Below are 23,573 nucleotides of genomic sequence, written 5' to 3'. Positions count from 1 at the left end.
CCTCTACAATCAATTTAATGAGCCACGTGTTTCTGTTTAAAAATAATTATGCTGAATTGAAGCATAGTATAGATTTGATTGCACCTATATAGCAAACATATAGCTAATAATATTTTTTCTGTTCCTACTATGGATTTTAATGGAAACTTTCAGTCAACACTTTATAATTTTTAATTTCTGATATGAAAAATGTGACTGTGAAGTATGATTTATTTTGGAATGCCGCTTCAAATTGGTATACATTCCCTATTCTGATGACTAGCAGGCTTGCTCATTCCTTATTTTATGAAACATTTAAAACATTATGTTCCGAAAGTTTTTCAATGTAAAAACAATCAAAGGCCCAGTATGATCTGTAGAATTTACTGAGACAGAATTTCAGGACAAAGTGCTACCACGGGTTGCTTTCTTTAAATAAAAAAGAATTTACTGAGTATAAAATAGATGCACAAAAACTTGAAGAAACTTTTTCATATAAGCCAGAACTAGGATTTGTTTTGTATTTCTCTAATAGAATATGATTTTTCTTTCTTACATGTAATGTGCAGGACAGTGATGAAAACTGGTCTGGAGTCTGTTAAAATGGCACTGAGAGCATTTTTGGATAATGCTGCAGAGGATCTGGAGAAAACAATGGAAAATCTTAAGCAAGGCCAGTTTACACACACCAGAAACCAGCCAAAGGGAGTAACACAAATCATTAACTACACCACAGTGGCTCTCCTGCCAGTGCTCTCTTCATTATTTGAACACATTGGACAGCATCAATTTGGGGAAGATTTAATATGTATGTATTATTTAGAAATGAAAGCAGCCTGTACTAAAGCGCCAGGTTCTTAAGCTGAGTAGTCTCACACCTTCCATGGGGGGGAGGGGTACAAATAACACACATTGACCTGTAGGTGGCTGCTTTATTGTCTTGTAGTGATGATTATTAGAGTCTCAGTACTATTGTACAAAGATAAATCCCTGTTCTTAACGATGTAAAGTTGTAATTGATTTAAGTGAGAGTTGTAAGTTGAGAATAAAGTCACCAGCTTTTTTTCCCTGAAAGAAGGGAGAGTTTGAGTTTGTGGTTAGGAATTGAGATACAAAGTCTGGAATTAATTGCTGGCTCTGATCCAGTCTTGCTACACGATCTTGCACAATTCTCTTTCTCTGTCTCTCTCTCTTTGGCTTAGTTTATGAAGCTGTAAAAGGGGGGTTTAATATAAAGGGATGTTGTCAAGCTGAATTAATGTTTGTTTGGAGCTCTGAGGTCCCCTTGACGAAAGCATCTACAAAAGGCAGCCTCTTGAAACAGGATTGCATTCCTTGATTTAATGACAGGCATGATTTTTTGATTGATCCATGTGTGTCTGGGAGGTATTTATGAAACGCTATCCTGTGTAGTTTAGAAATAATACAGATTCAGAACTTTAGATTTAAAAACCTAATCCCTGAAGAACAAAAGGTGTACTTTTGTGGTGTCTTTAAAGGTAGAAACAGATGCTACTTGAAGTCTCATTTGTTCTGCCATAGTCGTTTGTTTTTTTTTGTGGCGGCACAAACACTGAGCAAACAGACAGCAATACCCTTTGTCATGTCACATGAAAGAAAAAGCAGTGGCACAACAAAAGGTGGTAAGAGACTCTGCCTCTGTGTTGTGGCAGATATGTTTTACCTGTGTCTGACTTGGCAGGGAAAACCCCACTCTCTCTGCAAGGCCAAACCTATGCCAAACAAATGTGCTTTCCCACTCAGCCAGACCCATGGGAAAGAGGGAAGATCACATTGTCCTTTGTCCTACACCATCAAGGGTGAAACAAGGAATGACATGTTTTGCCCAGTGAAGCAAATCATTTGTGCCATAACACATTGTGGCACAGCTGATCTGCTTCTTTCAGCAACATCTATTTCTAGCCTTACAGTTCACAAAGTATTTCAGTTCTGCATGTCTTAGAATCTCTGTAGGGATTCTGTTGGCCAGTTTTGTCATCCTGCTTCCACAAACCTAGATTGGAAGAAGTTTTGTATAAATCTTTCAGTAGCAGTGGATCTGGTAAAAAAACAACAAACAAACAAAAACTCTCGAAGTCTGTGCTTTTTGTATTTTCCAACTATGTGAAAAACTGTTTTCTGAAGGTTGAACTTTTATTGCCAAAAGTAAATGTGCTTAGGTTGTAAACCCTTGCTCATACTACATTCTTTCTTGTTGTAAAGTATGGGGGGAACAGTAGCTTAGAATATCATCATAAGCCAAGAAGCTGGGGAAATATGTCATACCCTTAAACTCAAACTTCAATTAGCATGACCCCCCTAGGAGTATAAACTGGTTGAGAAAATGGCCATAGTTTAAATGAACCAATGATATGTCATTGGAATGGGTTATTTCTGTTGCATACCTACACTTCTCTTCACATCATGTTTTTAATAATAATACCCATCCTTGTGATAGCCAGTTTGTTGACTGACTCTGGGGACTGAGTTTGATAAAAATGAAGCCAGTTTATGCTGGAAGCTCAGACTTTCTCCACAGATCAGACCCATAGGGTGGGCAGCAAATAACAGGCACTGACACTAAGGGTGTGTACAGTCATTTGCTGCAGCCAGTCTGTGATCCAAGAGAGAAGTTGGTGGGACTGGAGGCAGAGGCAGCGGGGTGGTGGGTTGTCCATGGTAGGGAGGAGGTCTGGTATGGAAAGGAAGGTGTGGGGGGTTAAAAATATTCCGGTCAGGGTGGGTGGAGTGGAAATAATGCAGCCCCATGGCTGGGGCAAGTGGCTAGGCTTTCCCAACTCAGAGGCTGCACTCTGAACTTGTACAAGTGTTCACAAAATTGGGTTAACCCTTTATTAGAATAAGTTAATGCAGTCTCAATCTCTGAGTGCACCAAATCAATGCAGTTTTGATCTGACTTAGGTGCATCAACTTAGATTGGGCACCATTTTTGAGCAATTTAAGCCCTCTGCACAGCTGAGCATTTAGATCGACCTAACCCTGGTTAGGTCAATCTAAATGTAACGCCTGTCTGTACCAAAGGTGGTCACCCTAGCACTTTAATTTTAGATTGAAAGAATGGAATTCTATCATGTTTCATTGCTATCATCTGGAGAGGCGAAAGGGGTTATGAGAGGGGAGACGAGAACTGGAAAAAAATGTAGTAAAACTTTAGAGGAAGTTGGAATGTTGTTATTTTTTGGATGTAGGATAAACTAAAGGTTTTTTTTTCCTGAAAGTGAGCAATCCAGGTACTTAGAGCCACAAATTGGAAAACTCCAACTTTAAATGTTTAAAATTAAAAAAAGAAAGAGGTTTGATCATTTCTCCCATATGACAAACTGGCCATTGTTTGTTTCTAAAACAAAAGCATAGTGTAAAGAAAAGAACTTGTAGGAACTTGTGCTCATTCTTTTATTCCCTTTGTCTGACTGATCAGTAAATCATTTAGCTGCTATAAACTTATAGCTGTGTCTTAAATGGAGATAATTTCATTAAGTATGTGAAGAATCAAAACATCTCTTGAACAAGAGTATCTTTCTAATGTAATGTACTTTACAAAGCAAAAATGGAATCTTAAATGGATTAGTTCCGTAATACATTTTCCTTTTACTTATTTTAACACTTTAGCAATTTGCCTTGAGAATTCCCTGCTATTTAAGCCCTGCAAGCAATCAGAGAAGATTCACTAAAATGTAGTGCTCAGGTTATTTAATTAACTAATTCTCAGTTTATGTAACTATGCATTATCCTCACAAGGATGGTGGGCCATTAATAACAGAAAATTAGAGCACTAATGACATATTAGATATGATACTATTCTCAGTATAATAATGCTTATCACATTAAAAGGAAGTTTTATATTACAAGCTATGGCAGTTACTCTGTAACATCTATGGATGATATTTGGTAATTTAAACTCATTTCTGCACAGATTATCAAGTCAAATATAATGAGATTGCTTATGTATTTTAATCCTACCAAAATGAAGAGCATTCAAAATTCTCTTTTTTTTCCCTTCTCCTTTTCTTTAGTGGAAGATGTTCAAGTATCTTGTTACAGAATATTGGCCAGTTTATATGCTCTTGGAACTAGCAAGAGCATCTACGTGGAGCGGTAAGAGGAAAAACCCTTCACATAATTGCAAACTTCCTACATACACCTACTTGTATACCATTTTTTCTACTGCCCCTTCCCTCCCTTTCTGCCCCCACCTCCTTCCCCCACCACCCACTAAGCAAAAAAAGATGATTTCTTTGGTGGAAACATACATGAACTTTGTACGCTTATTTCTTAATTCTACTAATTATTGAGCTTTGGCAAAGGGCTTTTGCATGCTGACAGGTTATTCTTTAGTAGCCCATAAATTCCTTATGAAAATGAGACATTATAAGCCAATACAAGGGGAATCATTTGCAACTTAAAGTGGTTATGCAAATCTCCTTTCACTAAGAATGGTCGCTGTCCTCAAAACGTTGATATCTAATTTTATGCTCACAACATACCACAGGCAGCTGCAGATAGAATTAGTTTTGAATATAATTACTATCCAGTTAGGGAAAAAATATTTGCACTATTTATGTGAATATTTCCTAAGTTGGATTTTTTTTATATATTTGACTTATATGGAATAGTATACCGCTTTTATATACCAAATATGAAAGTTGTTCCTTTCATCTGCAATAGCCCACAAATATTAATACACATAGAAATCATATAACATTTTAATGTGAAATTCATGTTCTTTTCATTCTTATTCATTAATAAAGAATAAGGAGAAGGAATAAGCAAGGACATAGCTATGAGACTGGAGTCATAGACAAGAAATTCAGTGGCAGTACAGTAAAATCCCTTTTTTCCGGCATTTTACTAGCTGGTATATTCTGTTAATTGGCACTGCACAGCTGCTGCTGTGCTGCCGCCATCCACCACTCTGCGCCACCACCACGTACAACCGCCTCACACTGCCGCCATGTTGCCACCATCTACCACCCTGCCCAGCTGCCGCTTGCAAGCTGTGTGCAACCCCTGCCCCCACCTCCACCATGCACCACTGCACCCAATTGCTGCTGCATGCAAGCCTCCCCCTCCAGCTCCAGTATTTTTAGATAACCGGCATTTGTACATTAACGGCACCTGCCATTCCCCACTCATGCTGGATAATAGAGATTTTACTGTATTTATTACCAGAATTGGATTAATAACAAGATTTTTTGATCAAACAACTGAGGTTGAGGGTAGGCATGTCACAGACAATGTATACTAATAGATTTTCTTTCAGAGCAGATGGAATCAAGCTGTGTGATTGGGAAAAGGAAGTCTATTAGATTGGTTACAAATCCTACGTATTAGAGGCAGGCTGTTTGCTATTTTTATCAGAGTAACTGAATTTGAATTGCCAAGTAAATTTGTCAAGTAAACATCGATCACTTGAAAATGTGAGAGTACAGAGGAAAGTTTAGTAGACTAATGTGAGCATAATTCCTAAGAAATAAGTAACAACAGTATTATTGCTAGATATAGACTTGGGCTTTCAGGAGCCCAGGATACAGTTATCGTCAAATTGCATGAAAAGGAAATGCTCTACTGTTATCATTTAGATGTGATGATAACAACTTTTGGCCTCTTGATCTATGTGTCTGTTCAATAACACTTTCTTAGTAGAAGAGTATATGGAGTCAGGATTATCTGGAATTGAATGGAAAATGGTAGTGGTGTTATTATGATACTGGTATTAAGTTTTTCTTGTGTGTTCTTCTGTAGCTCTTGGCAAATAAGTAGAAAACATTTGACATTTTATATCTTAACATTTTCATGTGATAGTGGAAGTTTGCTTTATTCTGATATCTATTACATTGATTTTTCTGTTGCTGTGTTACCAGTTATAATAATGTAGCGTATTCTTTCTTTCAGAAGACCACACTTTATAGTAATAGTAAAGATAATGACATTGAACTAGTTCTGGATATATTTAATCAAAGATATATAAATAACACTTAGAATTTCTCAATTTGCAGGCAGCGGTCAGCACTAGGAGAATGCTTAGCTGCTTTTGCTGGTGCCTTCCCTGTGGCTTTTTTGGAAACTCATCTAAATAAGCATAATACGTATTCTATCTACAACACCAAATGTGCAAGAGACCGAGCAGGTACATCCAGAACCTCACATGTGGGCATTTTAAAAGCTAAATTTCAAACAAAATAGAGTTATCTTACTCCTTGCATTCTTGCAGTTGTTTTTTTTTATTACAGTAATCCCCAATTATGGGTTTGTTGTATTGTTTTGCTAAATTGCTTGGTTACTCCTATTACACTCAGGGCTTTTGGTTCCTTTAAAAGACTGCCTCACTTTTTATGTGGCAATATAGTGCTTACAACTTTGTAATTGATGCATCAAAAGGATTTCACCCCATGATTTCATGTTGATATGTTGCAAAATAAAAAAAAATGTTAATTAAGGAGCTATTTTTGGATTCCCCACCTTTGTTGTTGCAATATTAAGTTTATATTATATGACAATCACAAACCTATCTATATAGGTACCTACCTATGTTCTGTGATAGCAAGACATATCTTAATTAGCAGCTTAGTTCCTTATGTCTCATTTTCAATTTTGGTGTTTACAGTAGTTTTAATAGGAGATGTCAGTACATGTCAGTACATATGGGCAATATACATTCTGGCAATTTTAGGAGACAGAAGAATGGAGGCCAGATTGAGGCCCTTTCTAGGAGGGGAAAAAAGGGACCATAGAGTAGTTTCATCAGTGTCTGAACTGTGGACAGAAATAGAATCCAAGAATTTCATCTCCCATAGCCTGCACTTTCTTCTCCTTCCTTGAACCTGTAGATAAAAGTAGATAAAAGTGTTCATCTGATCCATGTATTAAGGACTTGCAGTTTTACTTGTGCATTAACTGTGAAACCTGGCTTGGAAAAAAATGTAGAATTTTGAAGAAAAGACAAGAATTTACACTGTGGCTTAATTTTATTGCAATAATTCCATTTTTGAAGCTTTAGTAAATACACTACTTTTATTTTAGAGAATGAGACTTTTGTAAAATCTGGCATAAAAATCTACTCAGTTCCAGAAAAAGCACCCTTTATCTTGCCTTAAAGTATTATCAAACGATAGATATGTGTAGAAAGAGAAGCAAATGAATGGGGGATGAAAAGACATGTGGAGATAAATATATTTTAGGTACATTTTCTTTGTCCAATGGTTTTTTTTTCCCTAGCCCTTGACTTGCCAACTAGTGTGGATGAAGTTTGTCCAAATATTCCTTCCCTGGAGAAGCTAATGGAAGAAATTGTGGAATTGGCTGAGTCTGGTATTCGGTACACCCAAATGCCACATATTATGGAAGTGATACTGCCTATGCTGTGTAGCTACATGTCACATTGGTGGGAGCATGGACCAGAAAATAATCTTGAAAAGGCTGAAATGTGCTGCACAGGCTTGACATCTGAGCACATGAACACTCTGTTGGGCAATATACTGAAAATCATATATAACAACCTTGGTATTGATGAAGGAGCCTGGATGAAGAGATTAGCAGGTACAGTGTTATGACATTAACAATTAGGGCATGGTTCTTAATCCACTTCATGCTGACTTCACCTAAATAATGCCAAATTAACTCTTTTCTCTTAACTCGTATTAAGTTGGAAGAGAACTAGGCCCTTATTTTTTTAATAATTTTTGCATAATATTAAGCTTGCTTAAAGGAGTGAATAAAACAGCAGTTCTTAAAAAGACAAAGAGCATATTTTAAAATATCTTATGTCTTATCCTGAACTTAATACATTTCTTTCACTCAAGAGCATATGCTCACCCATATTGTAATATGTGGGTGTAATATGTGGTTTACTGAAATAAAGCAGTATACCTTGGCCACTCTTATCTGAATTTGATAGCTTTCAATTTACAAGCAGTAGGTTGCTATATAGAAGTCCTATTTGAAAGCCTGATCCGTATAGTAATTCCTACCCTACTGTCAGGTAACATATCATCACAACATTTGAGTCTCATTCAGAGGGTTAACATCACATTAAAAAAAGCTGAAAAGATCAGTTCAAATACTGATTTTGCATCCTGGGAAATGTTTCCTCTGTTGTGTTTGTATTCAATTTCTCAATTAAGTGATCTCATGATTTTTTTTCAATGTTTATAGCCATCTTCATTGTTTTCACTACTTAAGTTCATAGGAGCCCTACACTTTCTGTCAGAACTGGAGACCTAAAGTGCTACTTATGGTGAAACATCATCCTAAGACACGGTCTCTAATCAATTGTTCAAGAATTGTGGTGTTATGCAAACAAATTAGCTTAATGCATTAACCTTTAGATGATTAGATTTACAGGAAATATGCTTTAAATGACAAAAGTAATAGATGTACCTCCGAATTTTCAGAGCCTCAGTTCAGTCCTGATCAACTGTCAAAATGCAAATATTTATCTAGTAGTTTTGAAAATGACCAGAAGAAGCTCCCTGATGACATTTCCTTTATTTTCTCCTTTTGGTCGAGGCAAAACATTTTATTAGAAAGAAGATCCAGGGGCTTAGGAAGGACTTATTAGCCTGTTATTGTATAATGTTTAAGAGATAATGAAAATGAGCTTCCCCAAGCTAAAATGGTGTAAAACAGTGGGCACCAATCTTTCTTTCAGGCTTGCCATAAATTAGCCCTGTGACCTTCTCAAATACAACTTCAATTCTCTTCTCCCTGCCAGATTTTCTTCTCTGCTTTCTGCCCTCTTCTTCTGCTCCCAGCCTGATTTTACTGCTTTGCTTCTGCTTCCTGCCCTATCTGCCATTATGCTCCCTGTCCCTTCCCCAGGCTCATGTGTACCACACACAAAAGCTGCCTGTGCCACTTATGGCATGTGTTTTATAGGTTGGCCACCCCTAGTGTACAGAATATATAGACTATCTTATGATAATAAGGCTAGTGTAATTTTGATTAATTTGGATGGCTGTCTCAACAGTGGTGAAATGAATTTCCGTGGTATGAATTTCTGGCCTTATCGAATTTAATGGAAAACTTATACTGCTATCCGTGTGGCCAGGGTTTCATACTGTTTTTTAAAATTAAATTACAAGAAATGGGAGTGTTGAGAAGAAAAAGGTTTGGATTATATTTTGTGATCAGGTATATACGATAATATCAATTGCCTTAAATAGTGTTTTCCCAGCCGATTATAAGCAAAGCGAAGCCCCAGCTCTTAAAGACCCACTTTCTACCACTGATGGATAAATTGAAAAAGAAAGCAGCAATGGTTATATCAGATGAAGAACATCTAAGAGCAGAAGGCAGAGGTGACATGTCTGAGGCTGAACTGCTCATCCTAGACGAGTTCACCACTTTGGCAAGGGACCTCTATGCCTTCTACCCTTTGTTGATCAGATTTGTGGATTATAACAGGTATGTGGAAATAATCACCTGAGTGGGTCTAGTAAAGAAAAAAACCCAAAAAACTCAGTTTGGTACATTTCTTGATGCTTTGTTGTGTGTTTTGATCTGTTTGGCACTGTTTTTAAATGACTTTACCCTAAAAGTGTTAATGTGAAATTAAAGAGACCTTGCTGGTAGTTAACTGCAGTTTTCAAAAACGTGTGTATATTTTTTTCATCTTACCTAATCTTAATGGATCATCAGAAGCACCCAACGTAAAAGATTAAAACAGACACATATTGTTTTGTTTTTTTGATAGCATAATGTTGAATATTTACTTCAAAGCAAAACATTATAAGCCAGGAAGGCTCATCACTAAAGGCTTTTCCCTCCCTCCCCTCCTTATCAAATGTTAGGGCAAAATGGCTAAAAGAACCGAACCCTGAAGCAGAGGAACTGTTCCGTATGGTGGCTGATGTATTCATTTACTGGTCAAAGTCCCATGTAAGTACATTTTTTACAATGTTAGTTTTTCATTAATTGTTATGACAGGTAGACTTGTTGTTTAAGGATCAGTGACTATCCATTAAGAACCAAATTAAATGGATACATTGTCTTTTATCCTTTCCTTTTTTCATTTATCACATTTTTTGTTGCATTAATTGGGTAAAATGAAGAGGATATAGCCCTTCAAGTGAGACAGCACACAATGTTAAACAGTAAGTTAAGCACACTGGATCATAATTCTGGGTGAATGATTCAAGGATGAGTTAATTTGTAAGAATCCCTGAATTAATATGGTAGGCCAAGTTCACTTCTGGTTGCCTGACGTGATACGTTTCCTTTTACAGACATCTACATAATTTATTCTTTTTCCTTATAAATCATCACTGGCATTTCCTTTTTTCTTGCCTTGAGTTTAGAACATGCACTCCCTATTCTAGTTATTTATTGTTCCTGTATTAATAAGATATAGTGCTTCAGATGATGAATGCAGCACTTTTTTTCTTTGTAAAACACTAATCATGTCACTTTTTATATCTAGTCTGTTTCATCTGAGAGAAGTGAGGCCTAAGAATTCTCCGAGTTTGGGTCTCTGGTTTACTGCTAGTAATAATGATTTTAATGGCTTTTGAGGAAAGCATATATAGTGATAGACATATGTGGCTGATAGTTTCCTATTAAATCCAAGGTTTTGGCTAAGTTGGGGAATACAGAGTTGGTTTGCAGCGAAGTAACACTGCTTGTGAATTTCCTTATGTCGACTCCTGTTTATTTCAGAACACAAGAGTTTTTAGCGAGTCCTTGTCACCAGTGCAGTTTCCATTGAATTATTTCCTCATGTGCTCCCTATATTAAGACTTTAATATATAGCTACTGAATTACTTTAAAAATTTGTGACTCACCACAGAATATAACTGTATATTCTGCCCCCTTTAACCTATAGGCAGTTATGATGCAGCAGTTATAATAAAAGGGTTATCTATCACAGTTTTGAAGTCTAGAAGTTCTTTGAAGAGAACATATAGCTTCACCTGTAGTAAGACAATGTGATCAGTACTACTTCAGGTTTCTTTAATTTCTCATTAACACATTTAATTTTTACACGTAATTTATGTAGTTTTAGAATTTATTCTTTTTATAAAAATTAAAGGAGTGCATTTTAGTTATTAAGCGCAGTTCTTAGCAGCTCTACGTGAAGATGTCTCATAGAAGTTCACAAGAGTTCTGTGCACAGAACAGACACAATGCCCATCAGATTTTAAATTAAAGTAATACTTTGAAAAGTAACTCTGCATGTGACATTGTAGAATTAATGTTTTCCTCCCAGTGACCTCTGGCTCGTATTTGCTAATTTACCAGTCAAGTGATGTCTTCCTATTGCCACCCCTGCAAAATTCATTTTGAGATCTCAAGCTTGATTCCTTCTGGCTTGCATACCTACAGCAAAAGCTTCTTCATTAAGAACTAAGCCATCAACTTCACTGATACATGAGCCCAAACAGAATGCAGCTCACTTTGTGTACATGAGAGTAAAAAGTAGCAAATTAGAGGAAATCTGCAGAAGGGGTGTGCAAAAAAGGCTGTATTCAATTTTGATTTGGAATCAGCCTGAATCAGGGAACAGTGATCTGAATTAATGAGTCGAATAACTGCCCCCCAATTCAGGCTGAATCCTAATAGAATATTGATTTGTTGATTTGGATCACTGTCCTCATTCAATTCAGCCAAATTCAAATCTGAAGATTTGATGCTGATTCGGCGAATCAGTGGTTTGTCCATAGACACGGCTTTAAATGTTTTTTCTACATACCTCGAGGTACCAGGTGTGGCTCATAAATGCTGCGCTGGTAGGGCAGATGGAGAGCCCCACAAGAGCGTGGGTGGGGGTGGCCCTATGTGCTCAGTGGCGGACCTGGAAGTTAACTGGAAATACTTCTGGTTCACTTTTGGATCCGCCACCAAGCGTGGGGGACCCCTCTGTATCCCCCCCAGCTTGGCAATCAGCTGTGGGGGAACCCTGGGTGCCCCCCCACGCCCAGGAGGCACTGTCTCAGGGCACTAGGGTGACCTGCTCCTTTTAAGGGCTGGAACTGCTAGGGAGAGAGCCCTAGCAGTCAGTTGGGAGTTGTTTGGTGGTTTGGGTGAGGCTATTTGGGGAAGGAGGAGGCCTCATTGGGGGCTCACTACAATGTGGGGACCTCGGCACCAGAGAGGGCATGGCATTTGGGGTGCACAGACCCCAGCGCCAGTGAGGGCACGGCATTTTGGGGTGCACAAACCCAGGCACCAGTGAGGTGCAGCAACAGGGCTGCGGAGAGCCCAGAGAGAGGACAAGGGGACCAGTTACAGCAAGGCCTAGACAGAGTTCTGATTTGATTTGGAGAGATTAAAGTCTCCTGATTAGATTCAGATTCAGAGATTTGGGCACTGAATTGGGTCAAATCTCTGACAAGTTGAATTGGCAACTGAAGCTTTGCACAGCCCTAATCTGCAGTAAGGAGAGACTATGCGCACATAGGAAATTCATACGCAGCAAAGAACTGTCATCTTTTCCTAGATTATCCCTGTCTGTAATATCAGTCATATAAGATTTTAATGATGTGATTATACAGTATTTCTGTATTTAGAAGTATTTTGTGTAAATCTGAGTAAAGAGTCTAATAAGAATACCTCTCCGTGCAGTGAACTACCATTTTGTCAATTAGCATTTGATCCAGAGAAAACATTTAAGAGTGTTCATAAATTTAACTATGCTAGTTAAATGGGATTTCTTGTATGCAAAGAACTTTCCTGGATTGAGACCTTAGATATTACCATTCTCAGTGATTTTCATTATAGAAAAGCCTAAGACTGACAGATTTACTAGTAATATATTATATCAAGGCAACTTTAAAAAAAAAATCTAATTTTAATGTCGTTAGTTTTTTTTTTTTTAAATTGACATTCTGCAGTGTAAATGGAAGGAAACAATCATTAACATGATCTAATTCAGGTTTGAAATTGAAAGTGAATTAGTTTACAATTCATTGTAATAATCTACCATAGTTTGCTTATGTTAAGGCTTTTTTATGAAGTTTAAAAAGTTTATTTGCCTGTAGGGTAGGCAGTGGAGTATGGGAAAGGTAATTATATGTTCAGTGCCATAACTAATTAGCTTCATACCTTCAAGGGCATAAAATTAGCTATGTATTTTGTTGTTGTGTTATGCACATTAAATGGTGTATTTTGAAAAAAAATCTTCTTTTTTTCAAATGCAGTGTTTGCTATAAAACAAATGAAAATAGCCAAAGTATATATACTTTTTTATTTTTAATGCTGTATAATTAAATTGCTGTCTAATGAATCAAAAATGTGAGCAATTGCCTTGGTATTTTTTAATCTATCTGTACAGTTCAATTGTATCTTATAATTATATCAAGGAGAAATAGTAAAAATATTTTGAGAAGTCTCACATATGTTTTTAAATGAGTTTGCAACATTAGCATCTATCATTGTGTAAACACATTTTTCTCTCATGAATGCTCACAGGGAGTGAATTGTAAGATGAATGCATTCTAGCATCCATACTGGAAGTCTTATATTTTATGTGGGGCTGGCTGCTGTTTTGCAGTGGAGTGACAGTACTCTAAATATTGCTCATCAGAACCATGACACACGAGCAATTAAATAAGTCAGATAAAGATACAGTGCACCTTTCACAGCTAAGACCATCTTTACTAATGCATTTATTTTTTTGTCAGTGGGTGGAGGGATGACTGAGAATTGTTGGGCACTTAATGCATTCATGTACTTTCATGCTCTTCTTTTCAGCTACCACTTCTGAAGAGCTTTCTAAGCATCTGCCTAGAAAGTTTTGGTTCATATTTTATATATATGTCATTCCTTTGGGTTCTTTGCCAGTATCTCAGTTTTCCTTATCTGGTATTCAAAGATATATAAAATCCTTAAAGCATAAAAAATATTGCCTAGCATAGATGCAAGCTGTATATATATATCCAGCATCTTCATTTTATATGCTCAAAATATGTAATCATCTGATTTTTATTTAATGTAAGAGCATAAGAATCACAGCATATTCCTGATAATCCATTACAATCTTACAGCCTATAACCTTGTAGAATCTAGAGCTGTCATTAACTCATATATATTATCTAAGAATTGTACAGACTGATTCCCCATATATTAATAAAGTGCTTTTAACTGAAGTCTCCTGTGTAACATTTCAGAATTTCAAAAGGGAAGAACAGAACTTTGTGGTACAGAATGAAATCAACAATATGTCTTTTCTTATTACTGACACCAAATCTAAGATGTCCAAGGTATGCTAGAATACACTGTTTATGTATTGCTGTCCCAATAACTTTATAAGGGTTCCTTCCCTTTTATGATTCAGCTTTGTTAAGCCATAAAGGCAGGCCCAGTTTTTATAATCCCTTAAATTCAGTGTTGCTGGGAACTTTCTGGGTCCTGCCATTTAAGATATCCCCAGTACTATACATGCCATATTTTGCTGCTCTCATGGCTTAGCTGGAGTGGTTGGAAGAATCAAGGCTATCTAAAAGCTGTTCGTGTGCTCTGTCACGTGCTGTACACTGAACAGTAGTTGACTTAGACCAATCAGCTGATATTACATTTGATTCAGAATTTTTTTTCAGTCCAAACTGTGGACCTCCACAGAGTTTTGGTAAAGAAATGAGGTAGGATTATGGGTCCCTGATATATTATGTGTCTACTACAGTGAGCAAAGTTAAAACATACTCTTTAACCGTTTGTCGATATAAAAATGTATTTTCCCCCATTTCTAGTGTTGTTTCCCATACGTATAGGAATAGCTGTAGTTATGAGTATGCAGACACAAGAATAGTCATGAAAACTGGGCACAGTCTTGGCGCAAGGGTAGAGGAAAGGAATTTAAAAAAAATGGTATAAAACCACCTCATCTCCACCATCTTGAGTCTGTGCCTAGCAGAGCTCAAAAAGGCTCCAGAAACATAGTCCAAAGGAAGTAAATGTATGCCATTCAAGATATAAGTTAATCACTAGCTGGTTGTGGTCAGGAAGAACACTACATCAGTACAGGAGGCAGGGCTTTTACAGCGGTCAGTCCACAGCTGTGAAATGAAGCCCTGTAGGAGGTAAGAATTGCCTCAGACATTACAAGTTTCCACACCAGGTGCACTTCTATGACTACTTCAATTACAAACATGCATACCACAGATGATGTTAAATACATAAAACCCATTTTTACCAGAATGGCTCTCATGATTTTATTGGTGAGCAAAAATTAAATGGCACAAATGAAGCAGGCATGAGAAACAATTAATACATTGACATTATGTGGTGGTGACGGCACCATATTATGTCAGTTCATGGTGGTGAGATTTTAGATGGTGACCTGAAAAAAAACAAACTAAGTTTCACCTTTTCCTTTCCTCCCAAAAATTGCATCTCTGGAAGTCGGGCATTTTTCTCAGTGGCCCATTGTAGAGTCTTCAGGGAAACAGACTACCAAACTAGATGGACCATTAATCTAATTCATTGTTACAAGGCCTCTTCCCCTTGTTTGTATGCCTCTTGATGACCTCCTTCAGATTCTGTCCCACTTCACTGAATATAAAATTCATTTATATACTCTTTTCTAGTCTGTTATCCACTCCTGGTAAGGCTTCTCTGCTCACCCCCAGGGTGCCCAATTGGGTGTGCTGCTATCTAGGAAACTAGAATGTGTGGCTTTCTACCTTAGAGGTATGTAGAACCCACAATACATCAGTGATAGGGAGGTGAAGGGCAGGGCTCAAGACGGGCCAAGCTGTGTAGTGTGACAGGGGCCAGAGGCAGGAAGGAGTTGCAAAAGTGAGGAGAAAAGATAAATTAGTTCAGTGACCCCTTCCTAGGTTATTCACTGTGGGAGATGGTGGAGGATTCACTGTGGGAGATGGTGGAGGCTGAACCAGGAGTGCAGCCAGATTGGCATGAAGATGGGCATGGGCAGATCCAAAGTGGTTGATTGCCTCAGGTTGGGTGCTGCAAGTGGCTGAAGTGGGTTCTTCCCTGTTTGTTTCTGTATGTTGAGGCAGTGGCAGCCAGCTCCTAGCACTCAGGAAGCGGCAGTTACATTCTTGTCCCTGTCTACCCACTGGCTAGGTACAGTACTGTGGAGGAGGATCTGCAGGTTATGGTGGCCAAGAGGGGTGGGGGAAATAAGTAGAAGGGACTTCCTGAACTTTGAGGGGCCAGATGGGGGCCACAGGCACCAGGGGGCTTTTGCAGGGAGGAGAGGCTGTGGGGTGAGGATGGGCTGTGGGTCATCATGTGGGTGGGGGTAAGGGGCAGATTGGCGTGCAGGGAGCAGGTCTGTCTGTGACCAGGCTGGAGGTTAACACTATACTCCCCTGGCACCAAGTGGCTGTCCTACTGTGGAGGTGGCAGTGAGGACCACCCCCAGTCATGTTTGTTTTCGCTAGGATCATAAACAAAATAATATAGTCCTAGGCCCCTAGCATATTAGTGAAGTTTCTAGTTTCTTTGTAGTAGAAAAATTTGCACTGTGTTATGTGATGATGGACCATGCCATCTGCACCCTCTTTTTCAAAATCCTAGATCCAGCCATACATTAAGTCAAACAGAAAACATAAATTATAATAGCAAAGTTGCTGAAGGTAAACAAGTTTACTCAGAAATTTTGGGCTAAAATCTGTTCTCAGTTGCATCTATGCCACCACACTGGCTATACTGGAGCCACAATTGTTTAAAGTATGAAAAGGTTTTGCTGGGAACAACCTATTTATGATGCTGTAGGAGCATCAGTGTGTGTTAATATGCCGGTATGATCTCTGACCAAATGGAATGGGAAGCCATAGTTTTCATCTTTAATGTTAACTTTGATTCAGTCAACATCTTAATTTGGGCAAAACAGCATGCTCTAGTCTAAGTATCCTTGCTAGCCAGTTAAATAAATTTGACTTAAAAGGACTTTTTGAAGAACCCCAAAATCTGTTAGTTAACATGGAATTTAACTAATCAAGTTGCATTTTCATATAATAAATAAGTCATGCAAACACAAAAACCCAAAGGCTTATTCTTCCATGATACTCTTGATGTGGATTAATCTTTCAACAGGTAAAGGCTATTGAATTCTTTCCTTTAAATTGTGCATGTCCAACCTCACATTGCACATAATTCTTTGAAATGCCAGACATGTCCTTGTTTTTCTCTACATTGCAAAATCGCATCAAACAAAAGCCATCACAATTCCACTTCTTGATTTATTATTATTAAAATTCTACTCACCATTTATATAACACTGACACACTCCAAGTGTGAAATTAATGTTACCTAATTAATTTCTAAAGCATCCTATAATTAGGAAACTGTAAAGACCAAATTCTGATCCCCTTTACATGTTTCCAAGAATCTGCTTTTTTTTTTCTTTTTTTCTTTTTTTTTTTTTTTTACTGATGCTGCCTTTCAAACCAGAACTTAGTGCTGTTCTAAACTATGGTGATTTAATCACAAAATTAATTTTTTGTGTACATCATGGAAGCATCATAGAGTAGATGAATGTAGAGTTCAGGGTCAACAGGCAAAAGAGTTATAGGAAAAAATGGCAATAATATGAAAAAAAAAAAGAATAAAGAGGGGGGCATCAGTGGTAGACCACTGAAGCCTTACCTTAACCTCACATTTAATGCAGGATAGGGGCATACAGGGGTTGGAAATCATAAATGTCACGTTTGGGAACAGGAAAGAAGTAGGAGGACAACTGGAATTCTTGAAGAACAGGGAAAGAGACACAAATATGGAAGGAGAAAACAGAGAATGTGATAAAATCAGAAAGCAGTTACTGAGAAAAGGTGTTGACTTATAGTGGCAAGCAAACCATCATGATATTCTGAGCAATGATTTTGGATAGAGGGGGAGCAGCTGGATAGGTGATGGTAAATTGTGAGAAATATGTACCTATACAAAAATATAAGCGAAATTATTTGTGCAGAGACAATTATTTAATGTTAGGTTTCTGATTGCTCCGTTCAATAGGCAGCTGTTTCTGATCAGGAGAGAAAGAAAATGAAGCGAAAGGGTGATCGCTATTCTATGCAGACTTCTCTCATTGTAGCAGCCCTGAAGAGATTACTGCCCATTGGATTAAATATTTGTGCACCTGGAGACCAGGAGTTAATTGCACTGGCTAAAACCAGATTCAGCATGGTAGGTGAATTAAGACTGCTTTTTGTTTCTTCTAAGTTCTGGGGTAAATATTCTCTATTCCTGTAACAGACCCCTTGACATGAGATTTCCCTGTTTCCTCTGCCGTCCCAACGCCCAAACAATCATTTACCTGACTAACATTGAGTTTGGAGCATGGGATTGTGTTTTGTTTTGTCCTGAAATGGTTTAAATAGAACTCAGTTTGGAACTGAGAAATATGTACCTGTACCTGATATTCTAAAAGGTGAGGTTTACCCTAACTCTTTTCCTGGGGTTGTATATTTTGTTTAAGCAACTTTCCCAGCCTCTGGGAATTTTCACATAATGGTCTTATAAGTTGCTATTTGTAAAATATTCCTTTTTTGGTCATAGAAGGAAATGGGCTTCTGAAAACTGCACTAAACAGATTTAAAATATAGCTGGATTTTAAGTAAAAGAAATCTCAATTCTAGGGTGGACCATACATTGTGTAGTGGTGCGAGGGCAACAAAGAGTTCCTCCTGTTATCTATAATGACAATTATTATTTGGACAAAGGCTGTATTGGTAATTGTGATAACGTAGATTATTTTTCAATGTGCTGAATTGCCATGGTTGAATGTAAATGTGAATGATGGGATCATAACCAAGAGCTAGGACATGTCTACCTATAGCCAGGTAACATAAATGTTACAGCCTTAGTTTAACTTCCAGTTTAATGCAGTACAGGACCAGACAAAAATCTAGTCTTAACACAGGCAATAACTTTATTTAACTATGTGCTCTATAAAGTGCGCATGATGCATTGTTTTTTTCCTTGACAGAAAGACACTGAGGATGAAGTTCGGGATATTATCCGTAGTAATCTTCATTTACAGGGCAAGGTAATTTAAATGCAGTATTTATGCTGCTTCATTTTCTTCCATATAACTAACAAATCTTTTGATTATTCGGGACAGCCAGTGTGTACTTGTAATACCCTTTCTCTGTCAAGTTTCGTTGTCTTCTCAGCAGATGCTTAGGAAATAAAGGACTTGTGTTTCCATGTTATTCCTAAATTACACATCACAAAAAATTGAGCTAATTTGTTCAAAATGACTACTTGAAAATGTTCTGTCAGAAATTTTAGATTAATTACTAGCTGCTGTAGTTATATTGATAAAACACATGGCCTGTAAATAAATCCCTTATGGTATGCCTTATTTTTATCACACTGACACCTCTAATGATGCAGTGTAAGATGATGTGATATGCTCACAGTGACAGCAGCAAGAGATTTAAACAGCATGTTTATATTTAACTTGCCCTCCAGTAGTGGGGCCAGAATCTGCAGAATGTTCAAGAACCATCATTTCACAAGAGCTAGCCCTTAGGGGGATACTTTCAGTCTAAAGGATTCCCTGGAGTGGTGAAGAACTGTCGCAATGACTCTACTTTGTCCCTGTCCATATATTAGGAGGGACTTATAGCTCGAGTGCAATGAACTCCATCCCTTCTTGCCTTGCCTTACGGTCCCAAGGGAGAAGCTACAAATTCCTCTGTGGTATAGCAGCCTTGGAAATGCATTGAATTGTGTTTGGAGCTGGACCTATACATGGAAATCCCACAAGTGGCATAAATTCACTTTGCATCACTTAAAGGAATAGAGAATTAGGCCTGCTGAGTTGGAAGGATTTGATTATTTTAATGCAAACTCTGATGAAGGGAAAATACTAGCGTTTGCATCATTTTTGATGCAATGATATGGGGTACATTCTGAAAACCATTGAAATGATATTATAAACCTTGAATCATTTTTTCAAAAGTGACTTTAGCATAAGTATAGGTGGGTGAGTGGACCACAAGCCCTGTGCACTTCCTGAAGTAGAGAGGGACATCATAATCATGGATTCTGGTTTTTCCTGATTATAAAATCACAAATTCTCTGATAAAAAATGGCAAATTCTTTAATAAAAAACCCACAGTCCATGATTAAAATTAAAGGCTTCCCATAGCCCCTCGGCCCTGCGTGTGCCTCTCACCCCCCCTCCTCCAGCCTTCCTGGTGCCCCTCACCCCTGAACCCACAGCTCCTGCTCCCCCAGTCTTGCAGGAGAAGGCCCCAAGCTGCTATCCACAGCCCCTGCTCCCCCCTGCTGCAGGGGCAGGGGCAAGGGCAGGGCCATTGGCTCCCCACTGCTGTACACACTCCTGAGGGGGGCAGGGGTGACCCGTGACCCCCCAGATCTGTGCCTGAGGCAAGTGCAAGCTGTGGGCATGGGCTCTTGCCCAGCTTCCCATCCCCCAGGGCCTCTGCAGCCTGGCAGGCATAGCCCAGCGCAGCAGGGGAAAGTAAAGCTGCGCAGAGAAGCTGCTTGCTGCTACAAGCTCCCCACTGCCCTGGTGATGCACTTTCTGAACATACTACTGCTTTGAGGGGCACAACCCCGTGCTGCTGCCCTCAGTACATCCCCCCATGTAGGAGGTGTCTTGCCAGGGCAGTGTGGAGCTCACAGAGGTGATCAGCTTCTCTGAATGGCTCCAGTGCTTCCTGCCACTCTGTGTTGTACTAGCTGGGCTGTGGAAGCCCTGGGGGAGGGAAGCACTGAGGGCAACAGCACAGGGTTGCAACTCTCACTGGAGTGGTATGTGCAGGGGGCACGTTGCCAGGGTAGTGGTGAGCTCACAGTGGTGAGGAGATCCTCATGCAGCCTCACTATTCCCTGCCACACCAGGTTGTGCCTGCTGGGCTGCGGAGGCCCTGGCTGGGAAGCAGGGTGGGAGCCCATGCCTGCAGCCTGCGCCTGCCCCACAGACAAAGCTGGGGGATGCATGTCCCCCTTGCACCCCAGGAGTGTGTGTGGCAGTGGGGAGCTGGTTTTCCCCCTTCCCCAGACAAGTCACCCATGGACCCATCCTGCTCCTTGCTGGGGCCTGCAGCTGTGCATTGCAGCCCCAGGCCTCAAGCCCCAAGCACTGCCCAGCTGGGCAGCAGCCCTAGACTTGCCCAGCTCCCTCCCTCCCTTCCTACAGGGGCCTCAGTCCCCCACTTTCCACCCCACTTACCTGCTGGAGCTGCTCTGCAGTCTGCCTGGGGCCATGTGCATGTCCCTGCATTTGGCACCTCCTGTCTTACCACTTTCCTCCCGCTCCCTCCCAGCTCCCTGCAGGCTGGAACTCTGCCAGCCTGTAGGGAGCTCATTGCAAAATGGCAAAATCCACAGGTTACTCTGATAATATGAGAAATCCACATTTTCCTCCAGTTAAGAGTAAAATCCTCAGTTTACTCTGTTTTTCCATAGGGAAAGGAAAACCTGGATCCCTGATCATAATAGAGTGAGGTGTACTTCACACTTCCATTCTCCAGATCCAGCCCCAGCTGGGGAAAGGTGCAGCAGTGTGCCAGTGAAGGGTGGTCTGGGAAATGTAGTTTCTCCTGTAGGGGTAGATTCCACCTAATTTTTTGCCATGGAAAACCATTGTTTTTTGGCCACTCCACATGGTTGGCTGGCAAAACATAAGGTCATGTCTTTCTTCATCAGTACTGATCCTTCAGCTGCTGCTTGTGTGTTACCACTGCTTTTAGGTAACTAATTGTGTCAGTTATTTTTTGGAAATGGGGGGCTTAAGCTTCTTACTTATTTAAGTGATTTTGAAAATTTTATCTGAAATCTTTCTTTCTAACAATATTTTTGATCTAGTTGGGGATGGTACTGCTTTAAGCAGGGGGTTGGACTAGATGTCCTCCTGAGGTCCCTTTCAACTCTAACTTTCTATGATTCTGTGATTTTAACCTTGGCCTATATAGTTTGTAGAGTACGGAAACATGATATAAGATTGTGTGGATTTTGAAAGCACACAAGAATGTATTCTTCAATACTAACAATACAAATTAAATGCTCGTGAAATATTGCAAATATCCTGGAAAGGTTTGATATCTAGTCACCATGCACAGTTACCAGCCCTCCTGCAAGTTTAAACTTAGGAAATGATACCATGACAATAAGAAATTCCCTAGTTCCCAAAAAGGCCAGTTTGGAGAAAAAGGGGAAAAATGCCATGGAGATCTTTTGTAAAATGTATACACAACTGTTGTTAAATAACGTACTCAGCAGATTTCAGATATGCCTGTTTACTGTGTACTTTCATCCATAAAGCTAAAGCATTGTCTTTCCCCAATGAGAAGAGGTACTTCCATCCTAACATTTTCTCTTCATACACCCTGTCATTCTGCAAGCCATTCAGTTTTAAGTTTTGCTCATTTCATGCTGCTTTTAAGCACTCAGTCTACCATTTTAAGTACTTTTTGTTTGTTCAATTTCCGGTTAATTTCTTTTGTGTTGTATTCTGTATAGCCCCATTAAGATGTTTGTGTCTGTTACTGCTTCACTGTCTTAGGATAATGACACTTAATACCTTGACCTGTGCCTGTGCTTTCACTGAGGAAACTTCATTTCCTTAAAGTCTGGTGGTGTTCAGCAGCACAGTGTCCTCAGTTTAAAACACGTGGCAATAAAATTATTTCTTGATTTTTCAGACTAAAGAAATCCAAGCTTGGCTTAGTGAATAGCAAGAAAATAACTCCAATGAAAAACCCTTCAAGTATAAGCATTTTAAGTGTAAATTTATAAAACAGAGGATGCCATGTAGATTATACCTGTGCGATCCTATGCTCAATATAACTAATATTCTAAATGAATATGTATCTGTCTTCTCTTGCCACTGCACGCTTCATTTTCAAACCTGCACATGAAAAATGAACATTTACCATTTTGACTGCAAATTGATTAAAATAGTATCTAAATGTAAAAAAATTCATTCTCAACTTTTTGTTTCCTGTGGTCTAAAGAAGTGTTTTTTGTGAATCCTCAAGCCCTGTAACATGTTAAACATTGATGTTAGGTTAAAATATATTTATGCTATAATTTCATTAATATATACTTTTAAATAAAACATATGAATGAATGGCATGATGCTAATCACACTAAAGTGTATTTTCAGTTTTAAAAAACAAAACCTTTTTATTTATTTATTTATAACTCAGATCCCTGACACTTAAACACATTCTTGTATGGGTGAAGTTGTTAGTTTCACCTGGCTCTCGTAAAGCCAAAATATCCCATTTGCTTTCTAGGAAACTTCCTCTGGAACAATAAAGTTCTTGTTTTAAAAAGTAGTAGATACTTTTGTCCAGTTTCTCCCCTGAAAATGCTCTAAAGCCATGCCACGACACATGCATAGTTGCAGAGTACTTTTAAAGTGTCCAGTCACAAAAAAATTATCCTCTTCATATGAGGTATCAGATGAAGGTGCTTTAGAGTGCATTAAGGAACGTTTGTTCCCTAAAGTTAATTTTTGGCATTATCAGGGCTGGGCTGCTGCAAAGCCCCCATGCCTCATGGCCCTTCCCCACCCCCCTTGCCCCACCTGGGATATAGGGGGAGCCAGGCTGGGCCATGAGGCAGGGGGGCTCTGATTCCCACCCCCGGCTCAGGCCAAACCCCAGCTAGCATCTCCTGCTGCTGGCTTCTGC

The 23,573-nt window shown here is 39.0% G+C and overlaps 1 protein-coding gene across 1 annotated transcript in view; it reads left to right on the top strand.

Moving 5' to 3' along the window:
- Nucleotides 1-23,573, top strand: part of RYR2 (ryanodine receptor 2) — an 810,210-nt gene that overhangs the window by 649,971 nt on the left and 136,666 nt on the right. The window contains exons 65-73 of the mRNA XM_019549810.1: nucleotides 549-787; nucleotides 4,014-4,095; nucleotides 5,997-6,127; nucleotides 7,216-7,536; nucleotides 9,162-9,402; nucleotides 9,789-9,876; nucleotides 14,103-14,195; nucleotides 17,914-18,084; nucleotides 18,887-18,946. Of these exons, the coding sequence (XP_019405355.1) occupies nucleotides 549-787; nucleotides 4,014-4,095; nucleotides 5,997-6,127; nucleotides 7,216-7,536; nucleotides 9,162-9,402; nucleotides 9,789-9,876; nucleotides 14,103-14,195; nucleotides 17,914-18,084; nucleotides 18,887-18,946 (1,426 nt within the window). The remainder of the gene's footprint in view (nucleotides 1-548; nucleotides 788-4,013; nucleotides 4,096-5,996; nucleotides 6,128-7,215; nucleotides 7,537-9,161; nucleotides 9,403-9,788; nucleotides 9,877-14,102; nucleotides 14,196-17,913; nucleotides 18,085-18,886; nucleotides 18,947-23,573) is intronic.

Source organism: Crocodylus porosus, unplaced genomic scaffold, assembly GCF_001723895.1.
Source record: "Crocodylus porosus isolate Cpor-Errol unplaced genomic scaffold, CroPor_comp1, whole genome shotgun sequence".
Taxonomy (NCBI): Eukaryota; Metazoa; Chordata; order Crocodylia; family Crocodylidae; genus Crocodylus; species Crocodylus porosus.
The sequence above is the reverse complement of the archived record's forward strand: the minus strand, read 5'-3'. Positions and strand labels throughout refer to the sequence as shown.